At 37.3% G+C, this 26404-nt stretch overlaps 1 protein-coding gene across 4 annotated transcripts in view; it reads left to right on the forward strand.

Annotated features, from left to right (window-relative positions):
* LOC114659124 (nucleoprotein TPR-like) overlaps positions 1-26404 on the forward strand; it is a 101748-nt gene that overhangs the window by 56589 nt on the left and 18755 nt on the right. For all 4 annotated transcript variants that reach the window (XR_007935959.1, XR_007935958.1, XM_028811383.2 and 1 more), the window contains exons 25-39: positions 932-1135; positions 1293-1480; positions 3655-3802; positions 8286-8423; positions 8666-8797; positions 12385-12515; positions 12608-12818; positions 14428-14574; positions 14894-15092; positions 15213-15397; positions 15995-16071; positions 20091-20293; positions 20378-20644; positions 22674-22822; positions 22909-22989. Coding sequence is in view for 2 of the 4 variants with exons in the window: in XM_028811383.2 (XP_028667216.2) it covers positions 932-1135; positions 1293-1480; positions 3655-3802; positions 8286-8423; positions 8666-8797; positions 12385-12515; positions 12608-12818; positions 14428-14574; positions 14894-15092; positions 15213-15397; positions 15995-16071; positions 20091-20293; positions 20378-20644; positions 22674-22822; positions 22909-22989 (2460 nt within the window). In the remaining 2 variants the exon portion in view is untranslated. The remainder of the gene's footprint in view (positions 1-931; positions 1136-1292; positions 1481-3654; positions 3803-8285; positions 8424-8665; positions 8798-12384; positions 12516-12607; positions 12819-14427; positions 14575-14893; positions 15093-15212; positions 15398-15994; positions 16072-20090; positions 20294-20377; positions 20645-22673; positions 22823-22908; positions 22990-26404) is intronic.

Genomic DNA, 26404 nt, shown 5'->3' on the forward strand with positions numbered 1-26404 from the left:
AGCTCTTTCTTCTTTGCATAGTCGTTTATGAAGTTGTACTTTCTTTTACTGTCTTTTATTTCTGACCCCCGTTTTCCTCGCTCTTCTTCGCTTATTCATTTGTATAGTTATTTTGTTTTTCTTTGTCTTTTATTTCTGACCCGGACTCCTCTTTCTTCTTCGCTTGGTCGTTTATGTAGAGTTCAACTTTCTCTTTTAATGTGACCCCATTTGGACCTACTTGTTTTTCAATTTTACTTGTCTGCTTACCTTCCTTTTTTTCAGAATTTTCATTTTCTGTCCATCGCTTTTGTTTCTTTTCGTCACGCCACTCTTTCTGCTTCGCTTATTCGTGGATGTGTCATCTTTAACTTTTTTTTTTTTTTTTTTTAAAAAAGCTGCTCTTTGTTCTATGCTTATTCGTGTTGCTGGATGAGAAAGTGTCTCTAAGAAGTGTCTCTCTGTTTCTCAAATCTGTCTGACATGGATGTCAATATGACGTGACCGTGTTGCGGGATGTGGAAGTGTCTCTCTCTGAAGTGTGTGTCTCTCTCTGAAGTGTCTCTCTTCAAAAGACCACGTCTCGTCCCAAGTTTTGTTTTTATAATAGAGAGACATGAGAGTTTATTTAAACCTTCTTCTACATGTTCATATGCTAATGGCTTTTTCGAAATATCTTCAATGTAATGTTTGAGCTGTCTAGCTTTAAACTCGTAAGTGGTAACTTGCTGTTATTATTCTGGTTTGATAGATTTTTATCAGGCTACTCATCTCAAGTTGTAGTTTTCCATTTTCTCACTTTGCATATGGCCCTTATAGAGGTATTTAATTTGTCCAGTCATTACTGTAAGAATAACTCTTAAGAATCTTTTTTTAATTTTAGTCCAGCATTTATTCAAACAAAGCAGCATAGATTTAATATTGTCTCTATTACATTTTTTCTTCCAATAAGGCAAAGTTGGCTGTTGAAGCACAAAATAAATATGAGCGTGAATTAATGTTGCATGCTGCTAATGTGGAAGAATTGCGGGCTACAAAGAAACAAGTAGGTCAGACTTCTCAGATGCGACAACAGCTAGAAGACAAAGCACAGAAAGCCGAAGCTCAGCTGAAAGAGTGTAAGAAGTCTTGGGATGAGCGAGAAGAAATACTAAAGGTATACCTTTGTTATCTACCATGTTAAAAGGTACTAAGCTGTGTACCAGTGAGTTGTTTACTGTACTTAAATCTTAAATTTATTGCTTTAAATGTGCATTTTACAAGTCTGAAATTTTTTTCTTTCCCTCTCTTTCTCTCAACTTTGTGGTGGTTAGGAAGAAGTGACTAAACTGGCATCCCGTTGTGAAGATTTGCTAAAGCAGAACAACTTGCTGCATGAACAGATAGAAGCACTTGGTAATAAGATGGTGGCATCTGTACAGCAGGCTGTACAGGACAGTAACTTGAACATATCACTCAATGAAGAAGGAAAGTCCCAGGAGCAGATCCTGGAAATTCTTCGGTAATAATAATAGACATTTTCAGTGTTTGTATTTTGGGCAGTGTTCCTTTTGTGCATCCTTCTACAAAATAACATCAAACGTTATTTTCTAAGCCTAAATTACTGAGTAGTTGTAGGTTACACCTATCTGCTATTTAAAAAAAAAAAAAGCTACTAAAGAGATGTAGATTTTTTTTATTTTGGTTATGCCTTTAACTGTACCCTTAACAAATTCTACAATTTTTGTAGAATTATTTTCTAGCTAACATTTTAATGCATGTCAATACATTGGTATGCAAAAATATTTAACCCCCTTGAAAGGCTTCATTTTGTGCATTACCAACGATTTTTACACATCTATTCATTTGGTATTTTAATGTGAACTTTTAGGCTGTAGCAATGCATTTCTAGATTCAAAATAAACCATTTTCTGTCTATTTAACTAAAGAAGAAAAACTCAGGTTTGCACAAGTATTCAAGCATTACACATTAAAACCTTGTCAAGAACCCTTTTTTGTGATGATAACCTTAATTCTTTTGGAGTAATTATGTACCGGTTTTTCACATCTTCTCAATGCCTGTTAGCAGGATTTACAGAAATCCTTTAGGTTGGTGGGGTAGTGCCTCTGGACAGCAATTTTCAAATAGTGCCACAGATTTTCAGTAGAGTTAAGATCAGGGGGTTTGACTTATTTGGCAATTCCAAAACATTCACCTTTGTTTTTCTGGGTCATTCCAGTGTTGCTTTGGCTTCATGCTTAGGGTCATTGTCATGTTGAAAGATGAATCTTCTCCCGGGCCATAGGTTCATAGCCTACTGTAACAAGTTCTCCTGCAATATTGTGCTGTACATGTGTTACAAAAAGTTCTGTTGTGGTCTCATTTGACCATAAAATCTTCCATGTGTTAACTGGGGTTTTTCCTCATGCTTTGTAGCACATGCCATACATGCTTTTATGTGGACCTTCTTAACGAATGGCTTCTTTCTTACTCAATTCCTGAAGGTAGTAAGTAAATCTTATCCCTGGATACTGAGGAGTCAATCACTTGTACAATGAATAATTCCTAATTCAGCTTTACTAGATACAAAAGTGCTAAAATTAATATCAGAATCAATCTCATTGCTTGAATTATACAGCAGCATTGTTTTTGTTGTTAAAGTACTTGAATGTAGGTAAAGATATGCCTCTTTTGAGTTTTCCATTAATTGTTTAACCTTATCTGTTACATAGCTGCTATTAAGGTTTTGAATCGCTCTCATTCACTCCCATGGAGTTGAACTGTAAAAGTAAAACAAAAAGATTAAGAGTAATTATAGAGATGTTTGCCAAGCCATAGAATCCCTTCATGCTGCTTTTATTCAAGACAAATATATAAATTTTTTAATATTGCCTGTCATGTAATACAAAGTAGAAACTTGTGTCCTGTTACCATGCCAGAGCAATCATTTAAAGGAGTTTGTATTCCTTTTGTAAATGCAAGCATACTGTGACCATATTCAGTTGATCACTTCAGCTTCAAAGACATTTTTGGTGTTGGTCATGGCACCTTTCAAATTCCATGTCATCACACTGGTAAGGTGTTTTTTGTGAATGTAAGAATTTTTTGAGTCAACTGTATTTTAGCAAGGTTTATTTTGCTGCTTTATTGCATTGTGATAGACCTGCTTAAAGGCAGTTCTTTTCTGTCAGATTTTTACAATGTACGATGTAGAGCATAAGTTCTACCTTTACCAAGTTGCCTGTTTTGAAAATGTCCTTGACTTTTGTATATAGCCAAGACAGAGCGTGGTCCGTTAGTTGGACAGTGAAGTTTTCACAAAACCTCTATTCTGCAAAACCCTTCCCCACAGTCATGAGTACAAATTGATTTTCAATTAAAATCCCAAACCTGCCTTTGTTTATACCACTTTTTTTAGTTTTTTTTATCAATATCTTAATTCTTACATACTCGGTCAAAATAGTCATTAATGTTTGAGAATCTCTGGCTCAGCTATGAGTAGGGTTTATTTCCACTATATAAATGCAAAGAATTTATTATTTCCTTCCTATTTGGGAAGGAGATTGCATGAACTGTGTACTCTAAATAGAATAAAATTCTCAGCATGGGTGTCTGAAATTCTAGTATTATGTGCCAGTATTTTTGCTATATACCATTTAAACTTTTCTCCTTATTCTTCCCACCCCCAATTAAAGATTTGTGCGTAGAGAAAAAGAAATAGCAGAAACAAAATACGAAGTTGCTCAGGTTGAGAGTCTGCGTTACCGTCAAAGAGTGGAACATCTGGAGAGAGAACAAAAAGAACTGCAAGACAGTCTGAGTGCAGAGCGGGAAAAAATGCAGGTACACCAGAAAAAGTTTACAATTCAGTATTTTAATGTACCCCAGAAAAAGTTTACAATTCAGTATTTTAATGTACTGGCTGGATGTGAGAAATTAAAAGTGTGTTTTTAAAAGAAAAGTTATAAATTGTATTGCTTGGTTTAAGGAAATTTGTAAAGTTATCTTTGTGTGTAAGTACAGTCACAAAAATGAGTACACCCCTCACATTTTTGTAAATATTTTATTATATCTTTTCATGGGACAACACTGAAGATATGACACTTTGATACAATGTAGTCGGTGTACAGCTTGTATAACAGTGTAAATTTGCTGTCCCCTCAAAATAACTCCACACACAGCCATTAATGTCTAAACCGCTGGCAACAAAAATGAGTACACCCCACAGGGTCGCAGGGTTCTGCTGGAGCCAATCCCATCCAACACGGTGCAAGGCAGGAAACAAACCCCGGGCAGGGGGCGCACACACACGCACACACTAGGGACAATTTAGGATTGCCAGTGCACCTAACAGTCTTTGGACTGTGGGAGGAAACCCACGCAGACACGGGAAGAACATGCAAACTCCACGCAGGGAGGACCCGGGAAGTAAACCAATCAGTTTGTGAAACAGAAAGAAGTTTGGCAAAGCTCAAAGATCAACAGTGATTTGCTGTTGACTAGAGACACTCTTAGATGCATACTGGCTCACATCTTATCTTACATTTCATTGATTGTTGTGGCACTGAAAACAAGGGAAACTGACTCCACCTCACTTAGCCCTCCCCCTCTTTGATTGTAGCACTTAAATCATTCAGTACTCCAGTGTCACTCTTAGATCGCTGTCCTTAAACCTCTAATGGAGAAGCCACAGAAAGTGTTGTAACTGTTACTGATGCATGCTCCTCACTGTTCACTTTAATACTGTATATCAGTGTAACACACAGGGCACCAGTGCTTAGGTATATTCACTTGAACTATTGCAATTCATACATTTGCATCTGTAAACTTTAAAGGTGAACTTTGTACAACAGATGAAAACCATGAAAAGAAATACAGTACTTCAGTGAACAACGAAGACAAGTGAATAGTAAACGTCTAATGTGTACTGTAGTTGGATGTTTGTTATTCCTACTGATTTGCAATGACGGATCAGTAAAAGCCAAGTCACTAGGAAAAGCAGGAATTGATCATATACAGGACTGTTTTACTCATTGTCAATTCTGTACAGCATGTTCAAGAGTAAGCAGCTCTAGTGACCTCATATAGTAATATTTACTATTTAACTAATGCTTTTATCCACGTTGACTTGCAACATATGAAATACAACTGGTTACTTTTCTGTTTTTTTTTTTTTTCTAATTTCAGTACAGGCTGTTGAAGTGACTTGTTCATAGTCAGTACCTATCAAGAGGTAGTGTTCAGTAAAGTTAAATTCTCAACAGTTTAATAAATCAGGCCAAGATGCTTACCAGAAATTTAAGTTATTGTCATGTCTTGTCCAAATTTCACTTATGTTCTCATGAATGCTTTTGTCCAGAACAAGCCGGAGTCCTTCCCTTGTGTTCATACCAGACATGGCACCCATGAACATACCAGTAAGAAATTATTACACATAAAAGGAGATTAGCAGTAATTCCAGAAATTAAACAGAATTAATCATGATATTTGCATTTGTGATTCTAACCAGTTATAACAAAAATGTAACTGCTGTAAAAGCACACAAAGAAATTACAGTAATTGCAGCAAGCTTAGACTTCTATAAATGAAATCCTGACGTGATGTGCTTGACGTGCAGAGGCATAAAAAGCATAGGCAAATATCCTTATTTTATATTAATAAATGAAGAAAAATCTTATTGGAGTTTTTGATAAAAATTGGTTGAATTTAGGCTAAATATGCCTGATGAGCCTAATTTATTGCGAGATTTGACTATGCTGTGAGGTTAACGTCTTCTTGAAGTAACTTGGTAGTGTTTGTTTTCAAATAGGACTAAGAAATAATGCCTCATGGGTTTTGATGGTGGTGATGTTGCAAAAGACTATGCTTGAGATCCCAAATTGCAATAAATTTCTCCAGAAACACCAAATCACCAAAGATGGCTTAAGGCCATGATAAAATTAGTGAAGGAATTAAAGGAAAAGTTAAGTGTATGGCAGGAGTGAAACCCAGATTGATTACATTGAACTAGCACACTATCTTATATATTCAGTGCATTTTTATGTCTGTGTATACACACACTGTATATTTGTCTTCATGGCTAATTAGACTTTTTTTGTTTCAACCCCTATGCCACCCTTAGGGGTTTTTGGCATTATTGTCTAAATTACTTTCACAAAAATGAACAGCTGTCATTCTACTAATGTAATAAAAGACCTGCAAAGGGCAAGAGCAGTGCGTATAACACTTCAAATTATTTAAAAAATTTTTTAAAAAAGTATTGTTTCACACAGATATTAACAAAATACAACAGTAAGAATGTAGGCATTTTTTTGGATATCTTTCTAAAAACTGGATTTTATAGTATGTATCTGACATTTCGTGATACATAACCCTAGAATCAAATTTGTTTTGTGCTGCAACCTGTCAGCCTTCACTGTAACTAGGTTTAGATTTCATATCTGATACCACTGCAAAGTTGTACTGTTTGGCATAAGAGCCCTTTTCTGGAAATTTTCGACACAGATAACTTAATGTAACTAAACAGTATATTAAAATATTTTATCATGCAGATCTATGGAATCGGTTTCATTTTGTGCTCCAACATGTCAGTTACTACTGGAAAAAGGTTAGACTTGATATCCCATATCCCTGCTCTTTACATGGCTCTTTGAGGTGGCTTGCTAAAAAAAATTTAAAAGGACTGCTTGCCCTTTTCTGCACTATTTTGAAAAGCCCGTGTGACTGTGCAGAGTTGCTATTTTTATAGGTGCTGTTGCTATTGATGTCATAATGCCAGCTCAGTCTTTAGGCAACTCATTCCTAGTTGATGTAACTGGTCCTGTGCCGTTGCGTAGCCCTCCCTTCAAAGTCACCATCCTCAACGGCCACTTCCAACTCCTTGCATTAGTACACAAACTTGGATGGCGCAGAAGGGATGTTGCATGGTGCACTGGCAGGTGGCACAACCAGGACGTTAAGTGTTGTGCTGCTTTTCTGTGCAGTGGGTGTGTTTAATGTTGGTCAGCTGTAGGCAAGCAGGTGAATCTCCTGGTGTGGCAATGCAGGTATACAGGTTTCTTTGCCGTTTTCTTTTACTAAAGTGCTGCTGTAAACCGTGCTCCAGGACTGGATCTCAGCTTTGAGATTCTCCCCTTCTCTGCCGCTTCACAGCACCTCTGCAATCTGCTGTGTCCTTTGCTTGTGTGTTTTTATCACTGGGCCTGCTTTTCACGTCTCACTTGGGGTCAGTGGCAACTCAATGTGCCATACTTTCCTCCAGCTCCATGAGCCTGAAGCTCCATTGATGTCCACACAAATGGAAAAATGGGCATGTAACAGATGGAGAAGCGGTGGTGGAGTTGCCCAGGTGTCAGTCTCTCACCGTCTCCATCCCTGAACTACTGCTGCAAACGGCACTCCAGGATACTGATCTGAGCCTCAAGACACTCCAGCACCTCTGCCAAAGAGCCATTACAGTGCTCAGGGCTGACGGTACAATATAATACTACAACAATGCAACGTGTCCAGTTTCCTTTTCAGTGTAAATAAATATATAATGTAATATATATAATTGCACTATTTCACAAACAAAAGTATATTGAATGTATATATACACACACACACCATATCATATGACTGATCGAAGAAATGGGAAATTGTTAATCATCCTTTTGCTCAATTACTCAGCCTTGATGATGCCTATGTACAAAAACCAAAGCAACATGTCCATAATATAATGATACTGTAATGATTGGATTTTAACGATAACCCTACCCCCCATAGCTATCTAGTTACTAAGATTTTTGTCAGTGGGATCTTTTTGAGAAAAACAGACGTGCTCATCTGTAATGCGGTGCTTTCTTTGGCTTATATATAGAAATAGCATATTTTTACTAAAGGAACAACATGCATAGTTGGAATTTATTTGAAAGAAGACAACCGTGGGTATGTGAAAATAAACATTACCTCCTTTGAGTTTACTGCACAGTACACAGACAAGTTTGAAATATGACCGATTCCTGATGACAGGACACCTTGTGCATAAATAGCTAATATATAATCATTAGAAGGTGTTATGTAAAACTATTTCTTAGTGGTCTTGATCATTATTCATAATATGAATATTTTACATACTTATAACAGATATCAAATATTTGGGAGAGACGTACAAGGTGAAATGAAGGCCTCACTAAAATTTAATCATTAGAGTTGTCATTGATTTAACTGGATTATCAAAAGGGATACATTTTTACATGTAAATTCTCATGTGGTATGCTTGTTTTGTATTTCATATTAATTGCATTATTTACAAACTTTAAATATTAGTGTTTTTGCCCCAAATAAGGTAACAACAAAAACACTGGCTCAGCATGAAGAACTTATGAAGAAGATGGAAAACATGAATGTTCTGGTGGAAACAAACAAAATGTTGAGAGAAGAGAAAGAAAGAATAGAGCAAGAAATGCAGCAGACACAAGCTAAGGTATTTTTGTGTGCATTTCAGTCTTTGTGACAAAAATCTTTATTAGCATCTTTCTTATTTAGACATGCTAAATTTTCTCCTTAAACCATGTGCTGGTAAGCATAATGCACTAAAATGCATTTAATATGTTAAAGATATGTTAGTGAAACTCTAACCTCTGTTTTCTTTTTCTTCATTAACTTTAAGGTTCATGTTGCAGGAGTATGATTGTCCAATATTCACTGTCTGTTTTGTACCACTAGGTACGCAAATTAGAAGCAGATATTTTGCCACTGCAGGAATCAAACGCTGAATTAAGTGAGCGAAGCGGTATGTTGCAAGCAGAGAAAAAATTGTTAGAAGAAGATGTTAAGCGTTGGAAAGGACGTGTTCAGGTATATTTTACTAAAGTATTCCCTTTGAATTTCATAGTTTCAGATTTTTAATAAAAGTGGACAAACTAACAGGAATGCTAAACGATATACATCTCAAGGACTTCAGGTGTAGTGCCACCCTTTTGCATTCAGAGCAGCTTTAGTTGTTCTTGAATTGCTGTCGTACAAGTCCTGAACTATGTGCAGTTGTTCTGCACTATTCATTAAGAAAAATCCCTGGTCTTTGAAATATACATGGTGAGCCAAAAAGAAGTACAGTAATCCTTCCTCCATCGCGGGGGTTGCGTTCCAGAGCCACCCGCGAAATAAGAAAATCCGCGAAGTAGAAACCATATGTTTATATGGTTATTTTTATATTGTCATGCTTGGGTCACAGATTTGCGCAGAAACACAGGAGGTTGTAGAGAGACAGGAACGTTATTCAAACACTGCAAACAAACATTTGTCTCTTTTTCAAAAGTTTAAACTGCGCTCCATGACAAGACAGAGATGACCGTTCCATCTCACAATTAAAAGACTGCAAACATATCTTCCTCTTCAAAGGAGTGCGTGTCAGGAGCACAGAATGTCACATAGATAGAGAAAACAATCTCTAGCAAACAAATCAATAGGGCTGTTTGGCTTTTAAGTATGCGAAGCACCGCGGCACAAAGCTGTTGAAGGCGGCAGCTCACACCCCCTCCGTCAGGAGCAGGGGGAGAGAGAGAGAGACAGTTTGTTTTTCAGTCAAAAATCAATACGTGCCCTTCGAGCTTTTAAGTATGCGAAGCACTGTGCAGCATGTCGTTTCAGGAAGCAGCTGCACAAAAGATAGCAACGTGGAGATAATCTTTCAGCATTTTTAGACGAGCGTCCGTATCGTCTAGGTGTGTGAACAGCCCCCCTGCTCAATCCCCATACGTCAGGATCAGAGAAAGTCAGCGCAAGATAGACAGAGAAAAGTAAGTTGGGTAGCTTCTCAGCCATCTGCCAATAGCGTCCCTTGTATGAAATCAACTGGGCAAACCAACTGAGGAAGCATGTACCAGAAATTAAAAGACCCATTGTCCGCAGAAATCCGCGAACCAGCAAAAAATCCGCGATATATATTTAAATATGCTTACATATAAAATCCGCGATGGAGTGAAGCCGCGAAAGGCGAAGCGCGATATAGCGAGGGATCACTGTACCACATTTCAAATGTTTATTATACAAAAACACTACAAGATAAATTTCATTACAACACAAGAAAGGGTATACAAAATAGATTTTTTTCGCTGTGTTTTAACCCTTTGCGGTCGTTAGGCCAGAAAACTGGCCTTCGTAAAAAGTGCGCTATAGGTCGTCAGGCCACCGCTGGTGGCCCTGCAAGTTTCTGACCGATTTGCACAGTCGCCTGGTCGAGAAAAGTGGCCTGTGGTGTTCCTACGTGCTTGAAAAAAATAACTGCTGTAATTATTGGCGTTTTTTCAATAATTAATTACGACTAATGTAGCGTGACGTTGAAAATTAAATATGACTGCAAAGGGTTAAAAATGTCTTAAGGTGGTGGCCATCATTAGTAATACACTTTTCATGACGATTTCTGAACGCTTGCAGAACTCGTTTGGCCATTTTCTAGGGGAGTAGCGGCCTGGAGGGCTTCAAGGTTTTGAGGTCTGTGTGTATACCTTCGACTTGAGATACCCCCACCAGAAGAAATCGCCATACAAGGAGATCAGTTTCCCCAGAAACATCTCCTGCAAGACTTGCATGGATCACTGTGCTGTATGAGCTGTTGCTCCATCCTGTTTAAACCAAGAATCCACCACATCCATTTCTTCCAGTTGGGGCCGCAAAAAGTTCTCTAGCATTTCAATGTAACCTCCTGAAGCAATAGTGACTATTGCTCCCCCCTCCTCAAAAAAGTAAATGCCTACAATGTCAAATTCTGCAACAGCACACCAAACTGTAACATGCTCACTGTGCAGGGGTCTCTGAAGTTCATGAGGGTTGGTTTCAGCTCAATAGTGAGAGTTTCTTATTTACACAACCATTCAAATGGAAATGTGCCTCATCGCTGCACATGATGATGGCATCTCAATGAATGGTCTGCAGAATGTTCTCTCACAACTCTGTGGCTCTCCCAGTGTCTCTGCCATCATTTGCATGGATGGATATTAAGGTCCTCGTGCAAAATCCTCCTTGGACGTGTTGGAAATGCCTAAGGCAGAAGCATGTTTGTGTTACTTAACGTTTAAGAGACTGCAAAATTGATGCCCTTACAGCTTGGATGTTTTCAGGTGTTTGTACAGTCTGAGGATAGCCTGTATATTTTCTGTTCAATATTGTACACATCTGTCTAAATTTAGCCACCCAGTGAAGAATTATTTTCTGATTTGGAATGTCACTATTAGGAGGAATGCTCAAGTGCATTCGGAAGGCGTGTTGCGTAGTGATGATGGATTCGTTGTTTTTGAAGAATGCTTTGAAAGGGAAAGCACGGTGTGCACTGGACCAAGGCATGTTGCCAACTGAAAACTACATACAAGGGATTGCCTATTAAAGAACCCCCACCCCAACCCACTCGGCTGCCTCTACCTTGCACAATCAACTTGAGAAATGTGGTACATTTTGGCTCATCCTGTATTTCTTGCTCAACACTACACTGAATGTTTTATATAAAAAAAAAAAAAAAAGTACTTGTATTTACACCTGGTGATTACGAGGTCACGGAAGGCATTTTAAATTCAGCTCGGTGTTAACTAATGAAAGAGTGCATTAATTTGAAAGTGTATGTGGAGGTATTACCATACTGGAATTGGAGAATATTGTGAGTGAACAGTATTTGCGCCATTGGGTTCAGGTGGTCCTGCAGCTTTTTTATTTGGCAGTAATATTAATATGTAAAGGAATCATGGGATCAAATGACTCCCGTGTGGTAGCTGAATATTGTTATGGCTCTCCAAGCGTGTTTACCATTTGGCAACAGACATTGTAGGTTGAAAGCATTGTTGGGCTTTCTCCATACATAAACCTGTCCAGATTGGTGAAAGATTAGTCCCTATATTCCTTTACCTTTCTTAATTCAGACGTTGTGCTCCTAAAACCAGGATGTGAGTCTTTGTCTGTTTTGCCTTAGATATATGTGGTTTCCGAATGGCAGTCCTGCCCATAATTTCCAGCCTATGAAGTTTAGAAGTTTTGTTTTTTTCCCTCCAGGCTGCTCATTAAGGTTTTTTTTTTTTTTTTTTGTGGTATTTTTGTGGCATTTATCCACTATCATGTAAAGTGTCCATCAGTCCTTGCCCGTAAGCTTCAATTATGGCTTCTTATTGCTGATGCATTTTGTCCATGTTTGGCGTATTCCTAATTTTTGAGACTGTTCTGTTTGACTCAGGAAATGTAATCTTTTTTGGGCAACCAGTTTGTTTACCTTTCAAACACTGAGTATTAAGGTCTCTGGAACTTCTAGCTGCCTTGTTTTACATTGGACAAACTGCCGACACATACGGTTTGTTTGGTTCCGCTTTGTAGATATGTTTGTAATTGTAACATAGTAAATTCAAATTTAAAGGGGTTTTCTTAGTTGTACCTAACATCTGTACACTAAAATTTTAATTTTATAGAATTTAGTCAGCCAGCAGAAAGATACTGACCCAGAAGAATACAAGAAGCTTCATTCTGAGAAGGAAGCTCACTTAAAACGCATTCAACAACTGACAGAAGAAACTGGTAGACTCAAGACTGAAAGTGCAAGGTTGGTGAAGTGTTTATAAATGCCAGAGTTTAGTACCTGCCAAACATCTTGTGTGTGTTTATATAGTTTATTCCTGAATTGTCTACTTTTAGATTACATGCAAGCATAACAACAGGGCAAAGGGAGAACCAGACACTGAAAGATAATTTGAATAAGGTGTCTGCGGAAAAAGAGGCAATGCAGAAAGAACTGGAAGCCAAGGTACTTGATATCCAGGAGAAAACAAGGACAATCACTCAAGTGAAGAAAATTGGACGAAGATACAAGACTCAATATGAAGAACTCAAAGTACAACATGATAAGGTGAGTGCTAAGCATGAATAAAAGACTAGATTCCCTTTAATGGAATTATAAAGCAAACTGTTTTTACTTGAGTATTACGTAAAAATGTTTGTTAATGTATATTTATATCTTGAATTATCTGTTAACAGGAGTAAAACATGAAAACCCAATTACCCTTACATGAATGTTCCTCTCTCAAATATTTATTCCTTACCCTGTGTTTTTAGTCCTGGCTGAGAAATTATGCATGTAATACAAATTTTTTCATGGACACTTGATATTGTTTGCTGCTATTCAGTTGTATCCCCATTGATGCCTATTGCATCATTAAGTGTGCCACTTCATTTTCTGTAAAATATGAGGGTAACACCTTTATTCCTCCTGCAGTTTTTGCTGTAACTGCGAACACAGGATAAGTAACAGATAAAAAAAAAAAAAATGGTTTGAGTATTTAAGACTGGTCATTATAGTAATTTTACATGTTTTGAAATTATGTCTCACTGTGGTCTTAACCATTTAAAACCTGAATTAAAAAAAGCAAAAAATTTCTCCTATGAGATGTTTTAGGAAGCCTCTGATGCAGAAATTGGAGATTTCAGGTTTGTTTTCTTTTAGGTAGTTTTTAGGGTAATGTTTAATATTGTTGCGATATTGCAATTTTGGTCTTAGTTGGGAACAGAATGTCTATATTTCTACTTGTACTGTCTAAATAAATATAAAAAACAGTGGGTTTAATTGCAGGTTTCACTACTTGGGTTCCTCCTTAAGACTGTATATTATGAAGAATAATTGCACAACAGTTCAATTTTTGTTAGCCATTATTTATTAATAATTACAAAAGGGATCAAATTGTATTTAGAAACTAAATCAACTTAATGAGAAACTGTCATAGACCCAGTTTTTAATGGTGTTCATTTACAGTGATAGTTTTTTTCATCCGAGAAGCATAGACGGACATTACACTTGCTGCATAGCATGTTGATTTATCCTTTATCACGGTGTCTCCAGTGTCCTCTTTGTCTTCAGGGGGAAATACTGAATCATGTCCTTTTGCACATCTGGTCACGGATTGCAATGATGACCTGTGGCTGAGATCCCCTTTGGAGGAGCACCATCACCTGAAGATGGTCTCTCCTGAGCATTCAGTTTGCTCATGGATGTCAGTGGGCTCCTTGTTGCCTGTGTTACTGGGCTGTTATTGACTAGAGATGTAATAAACACACACAAATATTTCAGGCATTTTACTTACTTGTACCAGTAAAACAAGGAGATAAGCTTCAAGGAAAGTTTGCAGGTTGAATGAGTTCATGGCCAGATAGCCAGGCATATATACACATTAGCTGTCCAGTAGCATTGCAGAGCTAAACAGTAGGTCCCATTGACTATGTAAATGTGGTCTTTTAAAAAAAATGTACAAGTATATTTTTAGGAGAACTAAAGGTAGTGTTGTAATTTTATGTCATTGGGCCTTACAGGGTAAATATTTCAGTTAGTACATTTGTTAGCATTGTATAATTACTAAGATCCTTGTACTGTACAAGTTTTTAAAGTTTTATGTCATTTTTAAGTCCTGTTAATGTGCAAACATCTAAAATGTTATGTGATATTTAATATTTAAATTTATTTTTAGATGGTTGAAGAAGCTGCTAACAGGCCTGCAATTGAACAGGAGGCTCAGCAAGCATCTGCCCAAGAAATTCAAGGACTTAAAGACGTACTTCACCAAGCTGAATCCAAAGTTCAGGAGCTTCAGGAAGAGGCAGATAACCTTAAGAAGGTTGAGTTTTAAGTTGCAATTAACTATAATAATGAGTGTGAATCCGAAGAGCTATTTCTTGGCTAGCTGTTTTAGATTACCTATATCTGTTGCATTATCGATTAGCCCATGTAAGTAAGAATTTAACTCTCCTCTGTACACATGACAATGACGTATAAACATCTGGACAAAATATACATGCCTGTTTTGTAAAGCATAAATAGGCTGTTGAATACCTATTTAGAAATTATTGGTGCCATTTGAGCATAATAAGGATGACTTATTGTGAACTAATTAATCAGTAAGTTATTTTACTTTTGCTTTTCTGTACCATGTTCAGATCATCAGTGATCGTGAAGCAGAGATAAAAGACGTCCAGGAAAATGTTTCTAAACTGCAAGCAGAGCTAAACACGGTAAAGCAAGAGCTGTTGGAGAAATCAAACCTTACAGAGCAGCTTCGTCAGCAAATCACTGAGAAAGATGAGAAAACAAAAAAGGCATTCATGGGAGCTAAGCAAAAGATACAGCATCTAATGGGTAAATTTGAAAGGGGGAAAAAAAAACTATTTGACTATGGAATTTTTCATTGCCCTGTTAAAATATTTTATGAATTGTATTTAACTTTCATCTTTACCAAAGTGTATTATTTTGTATTAGGTACCAAAGATCAATTGACAAAAGAGAATGAAGATTTACGAGCACAAAAGGAGGAACAAGAGGGGAGATTGAATGTTTTAAAGTCTCAGTATGAGGGACGAATTTGTCGTTTAGAGCGAGAGCTAAGAGAACAACAGGAGAGACATCATGAGCAGCGAGATGAGCCCCAGGAACAACCCAATAAGGTAATTTAGTTTATACTGGTTTTTTTTTTTTTTTTCTCTCCTTGGTGAGGCAGTACCATTGTACTTGATACAAAGAAAAACAAAACAGAAAACATTGTTTGAGAGATGCATACATGTTGAGTTTTGCCATGCATATATTTGACAATTTTAAACAAGATAAATGTGTTTGATAAAAGATTTTAAATTGGTTAAACAAGATAAATGTGTTTGATAAAAGATTTTAAATTGGATGATTGAGAGCATTGCGCATATGAAGCCAGGATGTATTCAATTAATGGCTACACTCTTGGAGAGCCCAAGCCTATTTATGCAAAACAGCTGCAGTGTATTGCTTGAATGTATGTAAATTTAACACTAACTCCGTAAAGGCGGCAGTCTTTTTCAAATCTTTTATAATTTAAGAAATCGGCATCTCGACAATATATAAAAGCATTTTAAAATCTCTTCCTTTCAAAGATCCCAAGTTATGATGGTGAAAGGATCTTCAACATTTCTGAAAAGGAGTGGAAGGCAGCCATTAATTGAATTAAAAAAAAAAAAAAATTTCTCAAACGCTGCCTTAACACAATTTAATTTAGATGTAAACATTATTTTCAGGCTCAAGAACAACAGAGGCAGGCTGAACAGCGACAGATCACCCTGAAATCCACTCCTACTTCTGTTGATCGAGGAAGGTATTTTTTTTTTATTGTACATGTAAATTTCAATTTCTGCTGTATATCTGGGGGGTCGTGGGAGGAGGGGAAGGACACCGACAGGGAAGCGGGCCAGAGAGGTTTCGGGTCCTAACCATCCAATGACAGGTCAGCCCAACCGGTAATGATCCTTCCGCAGGTTCACCTATGGATTTACGACTTTTACTTCCTCTAAATAGTCAAGTTTGATCGTCTTCTCGGCGCACCTCACTAAACCATCCAATCGGTAGTAGCGATGGGTGGTGTGTACAAAGGGCAGGGAGTTAATCAGTGCGAGCTTATGACCCGCACTTACTGGGAATTCCTCATTCATGGGGAACAATTGCAAGCCCCAGTCCCCATCACGAATGGGGTTCAACGGCTTACCCACGCCTCTTGGCGCTGGGTAGACACACGTTGATCCATACAGTATAGCGCGCATGCAGCCCCGGACATCTAAGGGCATAACAGACCTGTTATTGCTCAATCTCATGTGGCTGAAAGCTTAGCAGCTGCGATAGTTTTACACTCCAGTACATTGCGGTGAATGCTGGTAACAATCAGGCGGGCGGGCGGGTCAGCAGGCATTCTCGTCCCATGGTCTTAGAGTTGGTGGACGGGGCTGTGTGAGATGGCAGGCGTGGCTATGTCGTGCGTATCCCATGGTTGTCTTGTGTGCCCTGTCGGTTGCTTAGTGAATTATATCAACCATATATATATTATATATAATGCAAGAGTGTGTGTTATGCGTTTACTGCTTAATGCACTTCTGACTGTAGGCATTAACTAGTCTACCTCAGTGGTTGGTTAGATGGTCACTTTTACTGCTGTCTGTTCAAAATAAATGTTAAAAAAAACCTTGACTTTTGCTTTTGAATTTTTTGTTGTTTAAATCTCATAGTATCTGTAGTACCGAACTGTAATGTTCAAACCTTAGTGTGAACCAAACCGTGACCTTTCTGTACTGTTAGACCCCTACTTCCAGTGCTTTTAATGCTGTGGCTGATTGGTGTATTTGAGAAAGGCATAGTGGTTTTTTATTTCTTTGGAGACTGCATTCCTTTAATGTATTGACCTCCTTCACATATTTTTCACCTTTGTGATGGACAGTACGATTTGTCTATGCTGTGATGTGCTGGGCTGGTAACATCACTTCAAGAGAAGCCCACCAAATCATCAAACTAATTACAAGGACAGGCTCAGTTATGGGATGTGCTCTGGACTTACTGGAGGTAGTAGTGAAGGAGAGAATTAAAACAAAACTGAGTGTCATTATGAACAAAACTGCACATCTCTCTGACACACTAACAACATCTACAACATGTATTTATAGCATGGTAAAACAATTAAGATTAGGCAATCATATTAAATAAGTAACAACAAAACAAGCTAAGGTCAGATTTTCCAGGAGGGCAGAAAAAACAATCTTCAGAGGTTCCAAGGCCAAGAGACTGTGTTGCGCCCACTGGGCATTCTTTCTAACATAAATGTTGCTTAATCAAACCTTAGTTTTCGTGCTTCACATGATAGGATTTGATGAAGTGGGTCTTGTGGACAGCTGAGACTCCCACCTTCATTCCATCATCTCAGGTGGCTGCATGGTGCCTTGATCAGGTGGTCGTGATAGTGCATATCGCCACCACAGAAGAACTGGGAAAGGTAGCAGAGAATAGTGGGGATTAGTGCAGATTGTGGATCCCTGAAGAATATGATAATTCTGTACCCATATAGTCTACTAGAAATGCAACTGAAATATAGCTATGAAAAAGTCTTATTTAAATAATGGGTTTAGTAGCTTTTTAAAATGACCGACAGTACACTCCTGGTGAATTTTAATTGGTAAAATATTCTAGATTTTATGTGCATAACAGCAGAAGGTTGCCTCACCACTTCTTTTAAGCCTGTCTCATGGAATTACCAACAGACCTCCAATCGAAGATCTAAGGTTACGAATTGGAATGTAGGGGGACAGGCATTCCACAATATAGGACCGAACAAGGAGATTTAAAAGCTTTATAAGCAATCAGTTAGTACTTTAAAGTCAATTCTGAACGACACAGGTAACCAGTGTAATGATGCTGAGACTGGTGAGATGTGCTCAAGTTTTCTTTGTTTCGCTAAGATTCTGGCTGCTGCATTCTACACTAATTGCAACCGATTTATGTCTGTTTTAGGTAATCTGGTCAGGATTGCATTACAGTAATCGTCGACTGAAAACAAAAGCGTGAATTTTTCAGCATCTTGTAAAATTATAAGAGGTCTTTTATTCCTTAAGTGAAAAAAAAATGCAGTCCTCGTTAATGTGGCATTTTAAAGTTTAGGTCAGAGTTGGTGATTACAGCTAAATTCTTTACCTCCACCTTGATTTTTAAATCTAAGGGATCAATTTTATTTCTAATGTCCTCACTATATCCATGTTTGTCAATCACTAAAATTTCTGTATTTTCCTTATTCACTTTGAGAAAGTCGCTACTCATCCATTTGGAAATATTGCCAGTAAATTGGATCAGAGAGAGTTTAGCTTCAGGGGGTCATCAGGCACTGTAGATAAACAAAGCTGTTTGTCATCTGCATAACTATAGCAGCTCACCTTGTACTTTGAGATAATCTGACCTAATGGAAGCATGTAGATTGAAAAGAGCAGCAGACCCAGTATAGATGCTTGCAGTACACCATATACAGTCAGTCATTGTCCAACCTGCTACATCCTAACACAGGGCCACGGGGGTCTGCAGGAGCCAATCCCAGCCTGCACAGGGCGCAAGGCAGAAACAAACCACGGGCAGGGTGCCTGCCCACCGCAGACACCATATACAGTACCAAAGAATTTTCTACCTGTTAAGACTGAAACTAATTCAAGACGCTGCCAGAGAGGCCTATTCCACTGTCTAAGATGACTTATAAGAATGAGTGTTTCCATCCATCGAGTTATTCAGCAAAAGTGTGTCAAAAAATGCTAATGGGGCTCCTTTTATATTAACAGCAATATGCGTGCATAATACCTTATTGTAACTAATTGCCAAGTAATTTTTCTTCCTTTCAGTCATTTTGGTATGTATTCAGACCATTGTGTGTATGCGCACATGCATTTATTTTATTCAACTTCTGTAAAAAGCCAAATATTCTAACTGGTGTCAGATAAAGTTCTATTTATCTAGATTATATGTGCCAAGTTTGCTATTTGTAAACTTAACCAGCTTGTGTTTTGTATTCTTATCCAGAATTAAAGAGCTGTAGCCCCAACACTGATTTATGATTGACACCACTTACATTGTCAGTTATTCTCTTCATTAGTTCCCATTGTTTAATTCAATTTTGTACCCATTTACTTACAACGTTGCACCTTGAATTCCCACTTCTTTTAGTTTATTGACTTTTTGCTGGAATAGGCTCTAGCTTCCCTGTGACCTTTTCCTGGATGACCAGGCAAGGAAAATGGATGAGTGGTTGGACTAAATGCTATCTTTTTAAACTGGTACTTCTTTAATCAAAAGGTTTCTTAAAATCCAGATAAATAGCATCATATGCATCTTTCTGGGCATATGTTTTGTTGCTTCCTCATAGCAGCATATTCATGAAAAATGATATGCTATTCCCTGTCTGAGCCCATACCAATAGTATATTGGTAAAACATCAGCATTTCTTAATGTTCAATAAAACACCTGTACTGGTATTTGTTTTTGTTTTTTGAGCTAGAATTTTGTAGCTTCCAGTCTTTAGTGTATGTAATAATGCAAGTATTCTTAAATGTTATCCAGTACTAGTGATTAAAATACCAATTAATCTTTTTATTCTTAGATATTTTGTAGATTTTTAATCGTTACCTTAAGATTTGATTTTCATAGCAGACAAGAGACTTAAGTAAAACCATTGTTTTTTTTTGTTTTCCACTTGCCTTAGAGTAATCATGTGCTATAACAATGAAGGCATTAGGATGCAGACCAACCCAAAGTTTCTTTTTTTATTTTATTTTATTTTAGATCTCCACACTTACCTGGTAATCTTTTTTTGTTTTATAGTACAAGTGCATTAGAACCCCCAACAGCCAACATAAAGCCAACTCCCCTAGTTCCTACACCAAGCAAAGCTGCAGCAATTCCAGGAAACAAGGCCACACCACGTGCCAGCATTCGGCCAATGATCACACCAGCCACTGTTACTACTCCAACCACTACACCTACAGCAACGGTAATGCCTACAACTCAAGTGGAAACTCAGGAAGGTAAGCTGAAGATATTACTGTATTCTTTTTTTTGTGTGTGCATTTTTAGAACTATAAAATAATACAATCTAGTATTTGTTTCAGCCATACAGTCAGAGGGTCCAGTGGAGCATGTTATGGTGTTTGGGAGTACTAGTGGATCAGTACGTTCTACCAGCCCAAATGTCCAGACAACATTGTCACAAACAATCTTAAATGTACAGCAACAGCAGACACAAGCAACAGCTTTTGTGCAGCCAACTCAGCAAAGCCTGCCTCCAGTTGAGCCTGCCAGTCAGGATCCATCTCCTGCAATTGTGGAAGTGGTGCAGATTGAGAGGCCTTCTACATCTACAGCTGTTTTTGGCACAGGTTGTCCTTCTTTAAGCAAAATAAAGTGTTTTTCTGAAATATTTGTTTAATACACCCATTTTTGTGTTTACCCGGTTTTTCAGGTAGGCATATAAATGACATTTGTGACATTTCAGTTTGTTATATTAAAAAGAAAATGTTTGTTTATTATGTCATCTGGGTTCAGCAATTCATTTCCATGTTCTTTGACAGGCTTGTGCATAAAGCAATACTGCTTGCTGACTATGCTGGGTGGCAAATTTTCTAAAGCCATTTATATAAAAACATGCATCACAGACATGTTGATACCCACCTTGTCTCATTGGGCAACTTTGAGTTGGTTGCTGTAGTGGATGTGTATATACTTAAATATGTCTGGTTGGGAATTCTAATAAACATACACAATAGCTGTTACTTTTCAGCCGGTATGTTTAAAATAAATAATGGAACACCACTTATACATTCTTACAATCCTGTTTTGGCATCATATCTTTTCATATTTTCTGCAAATTTTTCAGGATATATGTGTTGATGGGCATTTAGGAGACCTAGTGCACTGCGGGGCCAGCTGATGCAAATGCCTTGACTTGCTCATACCAACACCAGTTAGCCTAACATGCATTCCTTTGGAATGTGGGAGGAACTCCTAATTTCTTAAAAAAAATCAGTGCAAATGTGGAGAATGTGCAGACATGTTACACAGGCTTTTGTACTGGCAGCAGTTAAGCCATTATTCAAACCCAGTATGCTGGAGCTGAGAGGCAGCAGTGCTAGCCACTGCACCACTGTGGAACACAGTTGGTAAAATTACTGTATTTATTTGAAGATGTCATCATGTGTGCTGTGCCATTATGGAGTGGTGGTGTTTAAATATTGAGTTTTTATGTGAAAAAGGGAGGATATGTGAAGCCTAATTTTTATCAATAGATAGACAAAGCCTGAATTAGTGGATGAAGTGGTCAACTTGCAGCAATGCCAGACGTTTTTGGGGGAAAAAAAAAAATCTTAATCACTGTCAGCTCTAAGTTCAGCTGTCTTAAAAGCGCAGCCAGGCATTCTTTATTAGTAAACTGTTAAACATTAAACCATCAGTCTTGAGTCTTATTCCACCTTCTGACACAGAATACTCCACCTAAACATGGGGTGGGAGGGGTGTGTGTAATTTTTTTTTTACGCTGCCTCTTCCATGTAGTTTGAAGTTATGGCCAAGAAAAAATTGTGAATGATGTTTTCTTGCAAGATGGAGAGTCTGAAATGTCTAATGTAAGAGAGGTATAGGGTGATCAACACATAACCAGAGCAAACCATATCAAAAAGTCTATAAAAGAAACCTCATGTTCAGACTATGTCGATGAGGCAGGCCTTCAATTCAAATTCTCATTTGTGTCTAAGCATGTTCTATTTTTGTTCACATGTTCAGTTGGTTTATTTAGCAATATTTTAGGAGAAAGTAAAATGCATGCATTTGGGACTTCACATGTGGATAATGGGACTTTTGAGAGAATAAATCTAGACTACTTGACGTGGATTGTGCGACATGGGTAACTTAATCTTTTCATGGAATTTTTTAATGCTGTTCGCTGTTGTCTTCCGTTGGTCACTATAGACCCCTATTATATCACAAATGGCCATTATTGCAAACTTCATTTGGGAAGTAACATATTAAAAAAAAAAAAAAATATATCGCCGTTTGGTAGAGTATTTAACACTGCAACAAAAACTTTCCAAGGCTGTTTGAGCATATAGGTAATGCATGGGATTAGGGTTTGTACATAATAAGAGTTGAGTCGAGCACAAAACTGCTATGCAGTTTCTGTCTAAATCCAGGAGAAACAGCATTGTAACACATGCTATTGGCTTGTCATGCGTGTTGATGTTAGTGGTCTGAGGGTTAGATGCTCTTATTACATGATTGCAAGGTTTTGGAGAAAGGTGCTGAGGTAAAGGACATGCTCGAATTATCTGATGATTGTACCACTCATAATTTGTATGTGTTTGTGTTATGGATTTCATAAATCTGTCATCATTTATTTTTCTGTTCTGTTTGTAGTTTCAGCCACCCCCAATGCTTCAATCCCAAAAAGACCACGTGAAGAAGGGGAAGAGAACATACCCGATAACACAGAAACAATCCAGGAAGATGTGGCAGATCAGCCTATCCCAAAGAAGCTCAGAATAATTCAGAGAGTTGGCCCTGAGGTTGTCTGTAGTCATATTTGTATACTTGCAGTTAAAGCATCTGAGATTTAATATAAATAAATAAATTTAAGTCTTTCCATTTATAGGAAGAAATTGTGGTGGAAGATAGTCCCGATGTTGAAACAGAGGTCCAGGCTGAAAGCCAAGAACCCCAAGTTCCTACACAGGTAAAATAAAATAAGGCATGGTCTATAAAATCAAGTAACGAATGTGCACTTGTTACTTGCCTTGGGGCATTTTTTTGTGTGACCTTTTAACTAGTGGTTGGTCAGGTGTGTACCAGTGACTTGGATGCAGTCTGTACTGATAAATTTTTGAAATTGTAAATTAAAGTGTAAGTGTATTGTAAGTAGGGATATCAGTATTGATTCTCTTATTCAAACTACTCTCCCTAATATGATAAGATAATGCATCTCTTGAAGGTGGTTGGTAACTGGGCTTAAGGGCTGTTGTCATCTCCCTACAGTTGAAAATTTTTTTTTTTTTTTTTTTTTTTACAACTGAGGGAACTCATTTTGTTTTTACATTGCTTATGTAGCATCCCTCAGCTTTTACTTAGGGAGCCGAGCTGAGTTCAATATTTTTTCCAAATAATAAATCTCAACATAACCTTCTTGCTATACTCAGCACTATCTTTTAATAAACAAACCTATGTTAATAACCTAATGAACTAATTAATAATTAAAATTTATAATTACTGAACTTGTACTGTGACAAAAAAGGTACAAGTTAGTCTTAACAGCCTTTGTAATGTTATGGTACTTGTAAAAGTTAGCTTTTTTTCCCCCAGTTTTATTCTCAAGTCATGTTCATGCTCCCCTCGCTCTGACACTGTTTGTTAGTTTTCAAATAAAGATGTGATATAACGAAACAAGTAAATTTTTTTTTATTCCATATTTTTTAATCAGTTTTATTCTTGATTAAAACCATACTTGTTTCGTTGATTTGTTATAGTCTCAAATCAAATGTATATTTTTTATTATCTAATAGTAACAATAATAGTATCCCACCACTCAAAGCGATAAATGCAAGGAAGACCCGGAATTAAACCAGTACAAAATAGTAGCATTTTCCCCTGTACCAGTGAAGCAGCTAACTGCGAGACTGCTGCCTTTCCATTGTGAAAGACACACATGAATGTAAATGTCTTTACTTGATATCGTTTGATATTTGGGCTTCACTTTTCACACATTGACAGCAGAAATTTTGTTTAGAAAGTTTGTATTCTTTAATAAAAGCATACTTGTTTTGTTAAATTTTTTGCGAAAGTGTTTGATATTTAGACTTCAGTCTTCATGTTATACACTGCATGTGAACATTTTGTGGTTATTAGTATAACATGAAAAATTTCATTTTCTTGCCTTTCATTTCCTGTCTTCCTACATTTGCACAGATCATTGTAGACACAGAACACACATGAAATGTATAAATTTCAAATAGATATATTTTCCTATACAATTCCAGTCACCTCTCATCGAGAAAAACATACTTCAGTTGTGAGAATTTTGTGTCTGACTTCAGCTGCTTCGTCAAGAGAGTTGGGTGAGCAGGCTGCCTGCCTATGGCTGATTGACACACTTGCAAAACAAAGGCATTATTGGTGGGCAATTGGCACAGTAATGAGGAATTGCAAATAAAACTAAGGTGACCTGACATTACAGATATTTTCGCAGGCTTCAGGGATTCTAAGTTTGAGGTAGAATTTTGTTGTCTCTAGCTTCTAGAAATGTTAATCATGGAGCCAACTTATTTCAAACTTTTTTTTTTTTTATAAAATTCCACTGGTTAGCCATCAGGGCCTGCTGCTTTCCCACTTTGAAGTGAGGTTATTGTGTCTAGTATCTGAGTGTCAAAGGTTTATCCAGTTCCACTGCACAGAGTATCTAGATTTGGTATTTGTAATGAATCAAAAAAACTTATTAGACTGTATCTTCATTAATCTGGGTAGAATATAAGGGCTTCTGATATTCTCTAAATGTGTGGGTTATATTTTTATGGTCAGTGGTTTTATCTATCTGTGTTTATATTTACTGTTACTGCATTCCTGCTTGTGAATTTGTTGGGCTAAGATCTTATTGGCCTTCTGTCTGTGTTCCTCATAATGTCGCAATTTAAAGATGAGCTGTTCCATCTGTTTAGTAGTCAAGAGGTTAAAGCAGGGGTGTGCAAAGTCATTCCTGGAGGGCCGCAGTGGCCGCGGGTTTTTGTTCCAACCCAGTTGCTTAATTAGAAAATAATCCTTGCCAATAATTACATTTCATGGCTTGTTAGTGCTTTAACTCTGCTATTTCAAGTCATTCTCAAATCCTAGATTTTTTTTTTCCATTCTAAAGATATCATCCAAATATTTTGAAGTGTAAAACGGATGGGTAATTCTCAGTCCTTTTTTCTCTTCTCTTTCCTTCCAAGTATTTAATTAAACCAAATAGTGCCTGATAAATACACACAGGCGTAAAGGGTAACAAGCAAAATGGATAACTGCTGGTTTCTTTTGTCATTTGCATCTTCTTGCTAATAAGGAGCAATTAAAAACCAAGAATGCAGCTGTTTAAGACTTAAATAAGCAATAAGGGTTCAAAATCTTAACGAGGAAGATAACTAAAATGAAGCAGAAGTGTTTCTAGAGCAATTTGTGCTTCTTATTAAGCAATTGGGTTGGAGCAAAAACCTGCAGCCACTGCGGCCCTCCAGGAATGACTTTGCACACCCCTGGGTTAAAGTCTGATTGCAAAACCGTCTTTTCCTATAAAGTGCCTCATTTGGAGACCTGTCATATTCTAGATCTACTCTGTTAATTTTGCTGATTAACTCGGACAACTTCTTAGTATCCAGTTTACTTTTGTGAGAAAGATATGAAGTCTGCCCTTTTTAAAATGCCTTCAGAGTTTCCCATAGTATTCTTGCAGAGACCTCTGAAGATGCATTTGTTACAAGAAAATAATTTGCTTGGATATGAATTCTATACATCAGCTAATGACGGACGGGGTTAAGACACCATCTGTAGGATCAGTGTGTAGGATGTAGTGATGATCAGAAGGGTGTAGTCAGAGATAACAAAGCTGTACAAAGATTTGATAATGGGCGAAAAATTGTCTATGAAGAAATCAATTCTTGAGTAACAATGACATACTGGTGAGAAGAAGGGAATATGCTCTTAGGTGTGGATTTAAAAATCTCCGTGGTTCTAATAAGTAATGAACCATTACAATCTGTGTAATTATTTTTGCAGTATTAGATGTTATTGCCTCTGTAGCTGAAGACCTGTCCAGGTATAAACTTAAAATTAGTTTGAGTGTTCACATTGGGAATAGATGCAAATACATTTTGGATGAATTCTGTCATCCACCTTAGGTGGATAAATATTTTTTTTATTATGTACCGTTAAATACTATTATTTTGCAATAATCTTTAACCACAAGTAGCAACATAAGCCACACATTTCATAGCTATTCCAGAAGGTGGTACTGTAATGCCATAGTGCTTTTTATATTGTGTGTTTTACTTATTACATTCCCATAATTACTGACTAGACTTCTGAATCACTTGAAAAATATTTTGGGCCCCTATTACTTGGAGAACTGC

This window comes from Erpetoichthys calabaricus, chromosome 10 (assembly GCF_900747795.2).
Source record: "Erpetoichthys calabaricus chromosome 10, fErpCal1.3, whole genome shotgun sequence".
Lineage (NCBI taxonomy): Eukaryota > Metazoa > Chordata > Cladistia > Polypteriformes > Polypteridae > Erpetoichthys > Erpetoichthys calabaricus.